General features: G+C 51.6%; 1 protein-coding gene across 1 annotated transcript in view; it reads left to right on the plus strand.

Annotated features, from left to right (window-relative positions):
• PIK3CD (phosphatidylinositol-4,5-bisphosphate 3-kinase catalytic subunit delta) overlaps nucleotides 1–11758 on the plus strand; it is a 24623-nt gene that overhangs the window by 7570 nt on the left and 5295 nt on the right. Inside the window, 14 exon segments of the mRNA XM_027882485.1 lie at nucleotides 1209–1282; nucleotides 1646–1809; nucleotides 2429–2657; nucleotides 3028–3257; nucleotides 3872–4051; nucleotides 4609–4758; nucleotides 4928–5017; nucleotides 5707–5928; nucleotides 8917–9013; nucleotides 9348–9478; nucleotides 10299–10358; nucleotides 10561–10728; nucleotides 11205–11326; nucleotides 11470–11696. Of these exon segments, the coding sequence (XP_027738286.1) occupies nucleotides 1669–1809; nucleotides 2429–2657; nucleotides 3028–3257; nucleotides 3872–4051; nucleotides 4609–4758; nucleotides 4928–5017; nucleotides 5707–5928; nucleotides 8917–9013; nucleotides 9348–9478; nucleotides 10299–10358; nucleotides 10561–10728; nucleotides 11205–11326; nucleotides 11470–11696 (2047 nt within the window). The 5' untranslated portion in view covers nucleotides 1209–1282; nucleotides 1646–1668.

The following is an 11758-nucleotide window of genomic DNA, read 5'->3' on the forward strand; positions in this document are numbered from 1 at the left end:
CTGCTGTGTCTTCTGCCTCTGCTGGTCAGTCGAGCTGTGGTGGTTTGCTGATTTAGGCTGAGGCAGCAGACACACCAGAAACCTGCTGATTTTATTGTTAATGAGCAGAAAACAAGGCCAGCTTGTTTTGCTTTATTCAAACTTTAAACTTTGCCTCCTCCCCCTCTGTGTCCCCTCCCTCTCCAGGCACACTGGGGGTGGTTTTTGCGGTCTCCCTATCCGGTGGCTGTGTGACACAGCCTGAGCACTGAGGAAGCAGGACAGATAAAACACAGCTCATGTTTCTGGGAATCCTGACCTCAGTGCTGACAGGGAAGTGGTGTGCTCTCCCAGGACCTGGCAGATAAGATGCTGGGCTCCTTGTTGTGCTGAGGCCCAGGGCTGGCTCAGGAGGAGCTGCCTCCCAGTTTGGGGGACCCAAATCTCCAGCAGCACATTGCTCAGCCTCTTCCAGAGTTTCCACACCGAGAGCGGCAAAGCCGTGTTTTAAATTGGGAATGAGCAAGTTTTGTGCTGGTTTTGTGGGCTGAGGATGAGGGACACAGGAGTGGCCAGGGCAGGAGGCTGAAGCCTTGGCTATGGAGCACCTTCCAGGTTGTGCCGCTGGGATGTTCCTCTGCTGACCTACTGGAAAAACACTGGTAAGTGAGAGGGAATTGAGGTGAGCTGGTTTCTCTGCTGAGGTGTTTGGAGAGAATTAGTTAGAGCCACTTCCCTGCCTCTTGCTGGGAGCCAGTGCCACGAGTCCCACTCTCCCCTAGCACGTGGGGACCCACGTTCTGCTGCTCGTCATCTGTGCAGGAAACTGGAGTTTTATTGCTGGAGTATTTTCTTGTGGGCAAATGGGATGGAGCGTGAGGGTGTCTCCGACTCTGGTCTTACCTGTCTTTGAGAGGGGAAATGTCCAGCTGGCTTCTGGTGCCTTTTATTTCATCCTGTGTTGGAAAACAGCAGCTTGTACCTGAGAGCCTTCAGACTCTTGTTCTCCTCTTTGCATTCCTTGGGTGTACTGAGAATGAATTGTAGAACCCTGCCAAGGGAAAGGCTGCAGATAGAATTAACCAACTTATTTTGGTTGCCTCAGCCCTAAACTTCATTTTTCTGTGCTTGCAGAGGGGGGACATCCAGCAGAGTAACATTGGTTTGTGTGTATAAAAATGCACATGCATACTTGGAGCCAGCAACAACTCTCTTTCTCCCTCTTGCAGGCTGGAACTGAGCTCTGGAAAAACAAAGTGGAGCTTGGAGCATGTGGCCTGAGGATTGCCTTACACAGCCAGGGGTAGGGACTTACTGTTTCTCTTGGCTGCTTGGTCCTAGATGAGCTATTGGGACAAGTGCCTTTGTTCCCAAGCGAAGATAATGCTTTTGTTTCATTCTCAAATGCAGATGTGGATGTTAATCCCAGTCTAGAAGGGATTAAGGGAGGGTTGCATTGAGATGGAGGCAAATGCAGTAGTTATATGTGCCTTAAAGACACCGGATTGGGAAGTTGACTAAAGTCCATGTTTTTCTGGGCCGTAAGGCTGTGCTGACCTTCCTTTCTTTGGGTTATTTTTCACTTTAACTTTCAACAGAGCCCAGCACAGAACTGAGCAGTTGATATGTGGTCAACAGCAACAGGCTATTTTCCCTCTTCTTCCAGGTGGTAGCTAAGCAGTGAGCAGGATGCCCCCAGGCATTTACTGCCCTACGGAATTTTGGTCCAAGGGGGAAAACCAGAACATCCAGGTGGACTTTCTGCTGCCCACAGGAATATACTTAAACCTCTGTGTGCCCTGCAATGCCAGCTTGGGCACCATCAAGCAGGTAACAGCCTTGTTGCAGCTGCTCGGGGACAGGCCTGTGTCACAGCCAGGGGCCCATCTGCTCCAGAGGTTTATCTATAGCAGGCACTTGGCATGAGAGTAAAACATGGGATATGAACAGTCAGGTGGGAGTACTGTCCCCTGGGAGAGGAGGATCTTTGGGAACTGGGTAGTGTTGACAGGACGTGAGAAAAGCTCTTGGCTCTTGTCACAGATTTCATGTTACTGGGGGCAAGTTACTTAACCCAGTTTTGCTTCCAGTGTGAGTAATTCCTCTGTTTCACAGGGCCAGAGATCTGTGGGGATCAGGTGGGGGTTATTTAAATGCTCAGACTGAGGGATTTATGTGGCCTGATACAAATGGCAAGCACGAGAAAAGGAAATCAACTAAAGGCACTTGCAAATAAACCCACCCAGCAGCTCAGCACGAGCTGGAGTCAGCAGTGAGTGAGAAGCAGCCTGGGCTGCAGGTGCAGGAGTGCTGGGAGGAGGCTGGGCTGGGCACTGCCTTTCCTAAGGGGTGTATCCTGGGAGAGTGAGGGCATTGGAAAAGACCCGTGGAGGGGAAGTTGTGGCTGTGGCAGCGCAGGGAGGGCTCACTGTGCCGTTGTCCTGCCCAGGTGGTGTGGAAGCACGCCCAGTATGAGCCCCTGTACCACATGCTCAGCGACCCCGAGGCCTATGTGTTCACCTGCATCAACCAGACGGCGGAGCAGCAGGAGCTGGAGGATGAGCAGCGGCGTCTCTGCGACATCCAGCCCTTCCTGCCCGTGCTGCGCCTCGTGGCTCGCGAAGGGGACAGGGTCAAGAAGGTCATCAACTCCCAGATCAGCCTGCTCATTGGGAAAGGTCGGTTCCCCCATCGTCACTCGGGCTGTAGGTGGGGCTGCTCCTGCCCCAGACTCCCTGGGGCAGTGCTGGAGCCCTGCTCGTGCAGGAGGTGGAATCAGCAGGTTTGATCTCCTGTGGGTCCGGTGAGGGAACAGTGGGTGTGCAGGCCCAAGCTGGGGGATCCCTCCTGCTGGCAGAGGGCTGGGATAGTTGAGTCAATAGTAAATCACAAATAAATGAGTGCTGCTAGCTTGGCTGACTCTTCTCCTCTTGGCCACATATTAAGCATGTGTTCAGGAAGACTCTTTCGCAGACACTTGAGTAGAAGGCTCGTTTCCCCCTTGGCTGCAGATGCTCATTTTGCCTTTCTCCCTTGCTCTCCACTCAGGTTTGCACGAGTTCGACTCCGTTCAGGATCCAGAGGTGAACGATTTCCGCACCAAAATGTGCCAGTTCTGTGAGGAGAGAGCAGCAAAGAGGCAGCAGCTCAGCTGGGCAGCCTGGATGGAGTACAACTTCCCCTTGCAGCTGGAGCCCATGGCCAAGGGCTTTGGGACTGGCTCTCTACAAACCCCCACCAAGAACATTTTCGTCAACGTCAAGTTCCAGTCTGGAGGGGTAAAGCACAACCTGCTCTGTGCCGGTGTTTGGTGGTCTGTGCTTCCCCCTTGGGGACCCTCTGTGTGTTTGGAGACAGAATAATGTGTGTGTGGACAATGTTTCCATGTGTTCATCTTCATTCTCCAGATTCCTCTGCCTGTGGAGATGGTTGGGAGGGAGACTCTGAGCCTCCAACCAAGGGAGCTGTTCCCCTTCCTGAACATGCCCTGGGTTTACTGGCTATATCTGGTAGCTGAGGTTGCTGCATGTGTAACGGGGTGGAAACCTTTTGGCTGTGGGTAGGAGAGGAGCACAAAACGATTCACACGCCTTTCCTTTGGAAGCTCACGGGTCTGCTCAGCTCATGCTCCCCACACTCTGCTTGCAGACACCAGGCTGTGTTGCCTGTGAGCCCCTGTTTATCACCTGCTGCTCCTGGTTAATGTTATTTTTGCATGTTTTGCCTGGACATGGAGCAGGAGCCACCACCCCCAGGGGAGAAGGGCCTTCCAGAGCAGTGTGTTTGAGCGTGGTGACCCTTCCACCCCGTGCCTTGCTGGTGGATGTGTGTGTGTGCCCTTCCAGCCCTTTGCTGGTGCCTGACGGCCTGTGCTGTGTTGTTGGGATTGCAGGAGAGCTTCACTTTCCAGATCTCCCCGAAGGAGTTCCCGGTCACGCTGATGAGCTATGCCATCAAGAAGCAGGCCACTGTGTTCCGCCACGAGACGCTGCAGAAGCCAGAGGATTACACCCTGCAGGTGAACGGGAAGTGGGAATATCTCTATGGGAACTACCCCCTGTACCAGTTCCAGGTGAGCCTCTTGTCTTGCTTTATCAAAGAGTCTGTTCCCCAGTGTCCTGCTCTTGCTGGGGGTATGGATTGAGACATGTTAGCAAGGAGATAATGCTGTTTACAGGAGTGCAGCACATCAGTGACAGGAGCTGGGTGGTGTTTAGGGCAAGGGGTACTTCTAGCAACTTAACAGATCCCTGTGTTTTTGGGGGCCAGTGATCTTAGCCTGTCTCTGGGTGCCAAGTACCGTGTAAATACATTTATAGACCATGGCTCTGGAAGTATTTGCAAGCAATCCTGTGTTGTCCTGGCAGGGCAAACTCCTCCTGGGAGTGCTGAACCCTTCTCAGTGTTCTCCCTTTAATGCAGCCATTTGAGTGCACTGATGAAATGCCAGCTGTGAAAGGCACTTCATATTCTCAGTTCTGGCAACACGAGCCCAGTGAGTCTCAGGCTTGCAAAGCAGGAGGAGATAAATTAGGACTGAAATTTGATTGTTGCTGTGTCCTCCCCTGGCTCCTTCAGCCAGCTGTGATTCGTGTGATGGCTCTGACCCACCTGCCTGTGTCTCTGCAGTACATCCGCAGCTGCCTGCACCGAGGGCTGACCCCCCACCTGACCATGGTCCACTGCTCTGCCATCATTGCCATGAGGGACGAGCAGACCAACTGCATTGCCAGCCCCCCAAAGATGGCTCCCAAGCCCCCCCCGCTCCCCAAGAAGAAGGTAAAAGGGGACAGTGGCCCGTGGGGTCCCCTCAGCTCGCCTGGTTGTCCCAGGCTTTGTGCCCTTTCCTGTGGGAGCGAAAATCACGCGATGGGAGCTGAGTTCTGGTGCTGGATTGAGAGGTTCTTTGTTCCATTTATTTCTGATCAGAATTCTTTTCTCTTTCCAGCCAAACTATGGTTCTCTCTGGTCCTTAGAGCAGCCTTTCTACATCGAGCTGGTGCAAGGCAGCAAGGTCAATGCAGATGAGAGAATGAAGGTGGGTACTGACTCACTCTGGGGTTTTGTGCTCGGGCTTTTCCAGCCACCTCTGTCTTGTCTGTGTGGTGAGGGCAGCAGTGGCTGACCGTGTGACCTCACCTGATCCTCTGTGGTGCCTCAGCCAGCCTTTGGGCAGGTTCTGAACTGCAGCACAACAGCAAGGGGAAGGGAACTGGCCAGGCAGAAGCCCAGCCTTAGAAACACTGCCCTGCCAAAGCAAGCAGAGCTGCTGCCCTGTGCTGATGGCATTTGGCAGTGGCGTGGAGGGACAGGGAAGCTGCAAAGAGCAGAGGAGGGGAAGTGCAGCTCTGAGAAGGGAATGATGGGAGGGGTGGTGGCTGGCAAAGTGAAGGCAGAAAGCAGGATGCAGCAGAGCCCTGGGGTATGCAGGGTGTTTGCCATGGGGGGGGAGCAGGGGAATGGCTGCCTTTTGGGAAAGGAAGCAAACAGGGCAGGAATATATCACATTATCCAATATGCAAGCCTGAGTAAAGTAAGAAGATAACAACGCCCTTCCTGAAGCTGAGTAAAGATAAAGGCTAAAGAACTGAATGTCTCAGTGATTTGGGACAGAGGCAGGAGCAGGACATCCTGTTCAGGGCAGTGGGTACCCAGGTCCATTCCTTGTGTGTCCTCAGCAAACAAGGCTGTGGGTTCACCACGTTCTCTTATTCCTCCTTCCCTCAGCTGGTGGTGCAAGCAGGGCTGTTCCACGGCAATGAGATGCTGTGCAAGACAGTGTCCAGCTCAGAAGTGAATGTGTGCTCAGAGCCTGTGTGGAAGCAGAGGCTGGACTTCGACATCAACATCTGCGACCTCCCCCGCATGGCCCGGCTCTGCTTTGCCCTCTACGCCGTCATCGAGAAGGCCAAGAAGGCCCGTTCCACCAAGAAGAAGTCCAAGAAAGCTGTAAGTAGAGCCAGTGTGGGGCTGAGCCAGGCTTGCCAGGGCTGGAGGGCAAGGACACCACTCTGAACCAAGGGCCCTCTGCTTTCAGGAGACTTTCTATTAATAAAAGAGCTTACAGAGTAACGGCCAACTCCTCCAACAGGAACGGGAGTGGCTGCCTGTTGGGAGGGCTGTTTAAGTGTCATTTCTTCTCTAGAAAGGCCATTAAGAAACATGCCCAGCATCTGACTGCACTCAAAGAGGAATCGCTGGTGTTGGTGTCTCTGTTTCACTGCTCTGCAACTTCCTTGTTTTATGGTTGAGGTTAAACCATCATCTGTGTTGCATTTTCTTTCTAGTAAGGTCTTTCCTGCAAATCCCCTGCGGAGCAAATTAGCAGCTAGGAAAGGGGATACACTGAGGAATGTAAACACTGGTGATGGCAAAGCTCCAGGTGAGGTAAAAAGGGCAGGTTCTTCAAGGTTACCGTTGTTCAGCTGTAGCAGACTGAGGATGGAAAGTGTTAAATCACTTTGGAAGCTCTTGATTTGAGCTTCTTAACTGGAGACGTAGGGATATTCCTCACTTACCTCTGTTCCAAAACTTCTAGCCCGTTAATGGTTCAATAATGAGATCCAAGTGCAGCCTGTAATTGAATTCCAGGTTTCCCAGAGTTGTAACTTAAGCTCACTGCCTCGAGCTCTTTGCATGTGAGGGTTTCCTTTATGGGCAGCAAATGCATTTTTTCCTCTGCAAATTATTGTTTCTGTGGCCATGAAAACACTGTCACCATGCCTTAGAGGGAGGGTTAGCCCTGCCATCCTTACTAGAGTGCAGAGAAATGAGGGCCTGACGACTGTGATCACAGAAGATGCTGCAGTTCTGCTCCCTCCCTTTCAGTGCTGGGAGGTTCACTGGGCTTTGCTGGGCTGACATCAGTGGGGTTCTCAGGCTTTACTGTGCAGTCATGTCTGGGAGCAGCAGACAGCTCATGAATCCTACCGGTGGGGACTGATTTCTGGGCTGGAAACTTCAGACTGGAAACATTTTGAGGCCAGGACCAGGATCAACCTTTTTATTGTTGTTTTTTTGTTATTTTAGAATAGCACGATCCCAGCTCCTGCTGGAGGCTTTTGTTGGACAGATGATCTGATTCATCCACAGGCTGGATGTTTGTGGCCACACTGGAATAATATTCAGTTTTGGAGCAGTCAGAAGGAAATCTTGCTGTTCTGATTGGCAAGACAAACCCAGTCTGGTTAGCTGAGTTGTTAAAAGGATCTTAACGAGGTGGATGCATTCTGGTGAGATTTTAGTTTAAAATCACATTTACAAGAGCTGAGCTCTGCATAAAAGGATTTTTCCACATGTTGAGCTGCAGCTGTGAGTGAGGTGCCCAGAAATAATTTAAAATGATTGGTAAGAGCAGGTTACAGTTAGAGGGCACCCTGATTTTCATTTTGTTTTGGTTTTTGGATTATTAATCCTTTTCCTTACTCAGAGTTAATGCCGAGCGTGTTGTTTTCTCTGCAGACTGAGCAGAGCAGATAGGTGGGACTAAGTCATTTACCACCACAAAAACAGGCATGTTTTCAGGCTGACTGGATGAGTCACAGGGTTAATGTCACCCAGAGGGTTGGCTTTCAGTGTTTCTCTAAATCATGCAGGAGATGTCTGTCTCTAGAATGCTGAATCCTTGTTTTGCTGGGCCTTAGCCGCCAGGAATCTTGCCTTGTGTCTTGGCAGGCTCTGAGCTGTGGTTTGCTGTCATTTACTCTGTTAGAAAAGGTTATTGCTGGTGTTGTGTTTGGCTTTTCCCTCTGATCTTGAAGCTGATGTCTCAAATGGGATTTTGCTGGAGATACTCAGTGTAATCAAATCAGCTCCAGGGTCTGTGAGAGGCCGCTGGGAAGTGATTCATTTTGTCACATTAGAGGGAAGTGGGGACTCTGTTACCTCCACCAAGTCTGTGGTGGCCTTTAGGGTAAGGCCCCAGTGGAACAAGACGTGTCACTGTGGTTCCCTTCTCACACGAGGCCTTTTGTGGGTGCATCTCAGCAGAGTTTTTTTGCCACATAACCCCCTTTTCCCGTTGGTTTCTGTGCTCGAGCCTCGGTGTGTTCCGAGCTCCGAGCGCTGCTGTGGCTGAGGCTGCTCTATGAGGTAAAGTGTTCCATTTGGGGGACCTGCCTGCAGGAAAGCTTATTTCACTAGTGGAGTATGTGTCTGGGCTGCTCTGGGGGAGGGAGCTGAGCAGGGAGATGGGTTCTTTGTCTTGGCCGTGTCCCAGTCCCATCACTCGCTGGAGTCTCCCCCCTCCAAAACGAGCCTGGCTTGGGCTCCTGGCTTTTATTTTGGGGGTGTGGTGGGGGATTGGCAGCATAAAGTTTGATTTCTATAGATAGTATTCATTCTTGTTCAAAGGAGCCAAGCCTTTTTTCCCCCTACTATCAGCTATTTCTAGCATTCTTCTCCCAGTTTTCTGCAGTCATGTAAACTCTGTGTTCCCTGTTTCAACACTGAGGCTGAAACACACTCCCCTCACACTGTAGGAAGCACATCACAGCTCCTTCAAACACTGAGCGTAGAGTAGCAAGGCCTGACTGGAAACTTAGAGGTTCTTCACCTATGAAAAATATCAGGTGATGAAGTTTTAACCATGTTAGGGAGGGGGGGATTGGTGCCATTCAGCACTACACAAAAGACCTCCGGTTTTGGCAAACGCCTGAATGTGATGCCATCTTGTACTTCTAGAGAACTTAAAAGTTAGGCAGACAGGATGGCTCCCTGGTATAATTCTCTACAGCAACTCTTTGGTGAGGGGGTGCCCCCACACTCTTGAATGGGAAGTAACAATTTGCAGACTTGGAAAAGACTGTATAACTTTGGGTTCCTGGATATTGTGAGGCCTTTGCATGGGGGTATCTCACTCCCTTGTTAGTTCTCCTCTTTCCTTCACTCCCTTCAGCTGTTACAGCCCCCAAATGAGCTGCTCTCTGTGCCCTGCAGGACTGTCCCATCGCCTGGGTCAACGTCATGCTCTTTGACTACAAGGACCAGCTGAAAACCGGGGAGTGCTGCCTGCACATGTGGTCCTCCTTCCCAGGTATGTCAGGAGATGGAGCTCCTGTCTCGTTTGGCATCTCCAGTCTCCTCCACAAGGACAGGGGTGCCCCAGGTCCTGCCTCGCTGTACAGTTCATGGCAGCAGACCCTGCCTGGTCACTGCTCTGTGTTGTGATGGCATCCAGAGGTGAAGGCCTTGTGCTTGGCATGGCACGAGTGACATAAGAGGTGGCTGCTCACATAAAGGTGTCAGGTGCACCTCACCTGGGAGAGGTCAGGGGGATGAAGGAGCTGCTCAGGACCAGGCAGTGCTCTGCTTTCTGCACCAGAGCTTCACCTTTGGCTCCAGGGGGGTTTGTGTGCTTTGCTTTTCAGACGAGAAAGGGGAACTTCTGAACCCCATGGGCACGGTGCAATGCAACCCCAACACTGAGAGTGCAGCAGCCTTGGTCATCTGCTTCCCCAGCGTGGCAGCTCATCCCGTGTATTACCCCTCCTTCGAGCAGGTGGGACACTTGGCACGGTTTTTTGGGAGGCACAGGAATTCCCTGGCTGTGCTGGGGTGGCAGCAGCCAGTGTCACTGCCCCTTGGGCAGCTGTCAGCAGGGCCTGGGCACAAGCAGACTCGATAAATGGATATTCTTAACTGAAAATGTGACTTTGTCAGTAGTTTTCCGAGCTGTGAATTACTGAGGTGAAGTTACTCTGATAAGACAAGCACTTGTTTGAAAAATGGGTTTAACTGAGCTGTGTTTAAACTGCAAGGCAGTGTTAGGCTTTGTAGGGAGGAAGAGGAATAAAAGGGGAAATGAGTGAAAATAGGCAGCTCCTGCCTTTCAGCAGAGTGATAACATGCCATGTTGGGTGGGGATTTTCCATCTGTCACTGCAACTGGGCGGATGAGTGGAAGAAGAAATGTGCCTGTTACAGGGGAGAAGGGGGATCTGCCCTGCCAGGGAATGCCTGTGTGCTCCCCACAGTGCAGGGACTGGCTCAGGGGGGGTGACAGGCTGTGCCACTGCAGGGGGGGGCTCGGGCAACACTGGGGTGGGTCATGTTAGCCTGGAGCTCAGTGACCCAGAGCTCAGCAGCTCTCTGGGAGTGCAGATGTGCCCTTTTTGGGGCGAGGACTCATCCTTTCATTCTTGTTACACCCCTGAGCAGAGGGGTCCTGCTGAGTGCCTGACCTGCACTGGGGCTATGGGAGGTGTGATTCCCTTCTCCAGAGGTGCCAAGTGACTGATCTCTAAGACAGCACAAATCCCTGAAGTGATTTTAGCTAGAATCCCTGAGCAGCCTTTCTCAGACTCTTTATTTGTGTCCCAGCTGCTGGAGTTGGGGAGGAATGGAGAACCACCCCGAGCTGCCCCAGAAGATCCTGAGGAGGTGAGTCTTGTGATGTCAGTTTTTCAGCTACGTGCAAACCTGGTTCCATGGATCAAGTCAGACGTTTCCACCTTACCCAAACCAGCTTTTTGCACCAAACTGGGCCATGCCCCAAGTCCCACAGGGTCTCTCTGAGCTGAGCAAGCCCTCTGGGTTGAGACTGAGCCCTGTGTGTGCTCTTTCCTGTGGTTCCCACGAGCAGAAGCTGCAGCTGAGGGAGATCCTGGAGCGCAGGAGCCACACGGAGCTGTACGAGCACGAGAAGGACCTGGTGTGGAAGATGAGGTACGACATCCGTGACCAGTACCCACAGGCCTTGGCGAAGCTGCTCATCATCACCAAGTGGAACAAGCACGAGGACGTTGCCCAGGTGAGGAGGTTGGGACTGGCAGCCAGGACTCCCTGTTTGATCCATCTCTCAGTGCCTGCACTCCTGGGTGGTGCTTGGGAGCCCAGCTCGGCTGGGGAGGGTTCACAGCGCCCCAAAGGGAGGGGTTCTGTTCCCACCTGAGGTTTGGCTCTGTTGGGCTGTCCCAGATTTATTAGTGACCGACAAGGTCTTATATATTCCTTCAAGAAACTGGAGGCAAGGTGGGGAAAAAAAAAAATCTGTTTAATTCATGGGAAAAATAGGATGTGGATCAAATATTAACTGACAGTGAGAGACCAGCACAAGGCACCTCAGGGTTTGACCTGGTATTTGCAAACTTGCTGTGAGGCATCTATAAATAGTGACCTGCCACAAGGAACTGCTCTTCCATCAGCAGAATTTCAGATTTATATCCATTGTCATAAAAACCTTGTTCCCTTTTCTTTTCTTTTTTTCTTTTTTTATTGCCATTACAGATGATTTCCCTGCTCCAGACCTGGCCAGAGCTGCCTGTCCTGAATGCCTTGGAGCTGCTGGATTTCAGCTTTCCCGACCGTTATGTTGGTTCCTTTGCTATCAACTCATTGAAGAAGCTGACGTAAGTGTGATCCCCAGGGGAGAGAGAGAGCCCCTTTCTATTCCTGGCCAGGGCTGCTGAGGGGGACTGTGAACAAGCCTGACAGCCTTGTCTCTGCAGCAGAGATGAGATTGTCTTTCATCTTTCCCTTTCCCTGTCACCAGAGATCATGACGTGTTCCAATACCTGCTGCAGCTTGTCCAGGTGCTCAAGTACGAATCTTACTTAGACTGTGAATTAACCAAGTTCCTGCTGGACAGGGCCTTATCCAACCGCAAGATCGGCCACTTCCTCTTCTGGCATCTGAGGTGAGGAAAATGTTTCAGGCCTTTTCTCAGTAATGGAGTGAAAACTGACCCTTGGCTTGTGTCTCCCACCTAAGCATTGATGGGATTTCCTTGCTGTGGTTCCCCAAACCCAAAAACCGCTGGTTTTTTTACCTGAATCAGAATT

The sequence above is a fragment of the Empidonax traillii genome, unplaced genomic scaffold (genome assembly GCF_003031625.1).
Source record: "Empidonax traillii isolate 1590-97213 ecotype Southwest subspecies unplaced genomic scaffold, ASM303162v1 scaffold106:size2091409, whole genome shotgun sequence".
Classification (NCBI taxonomy): Eukaryota; Metazoa; Chordata; class Aves; order Passeriformes; family Tyrannidae; genus Empidonax; species Empidonax traillii.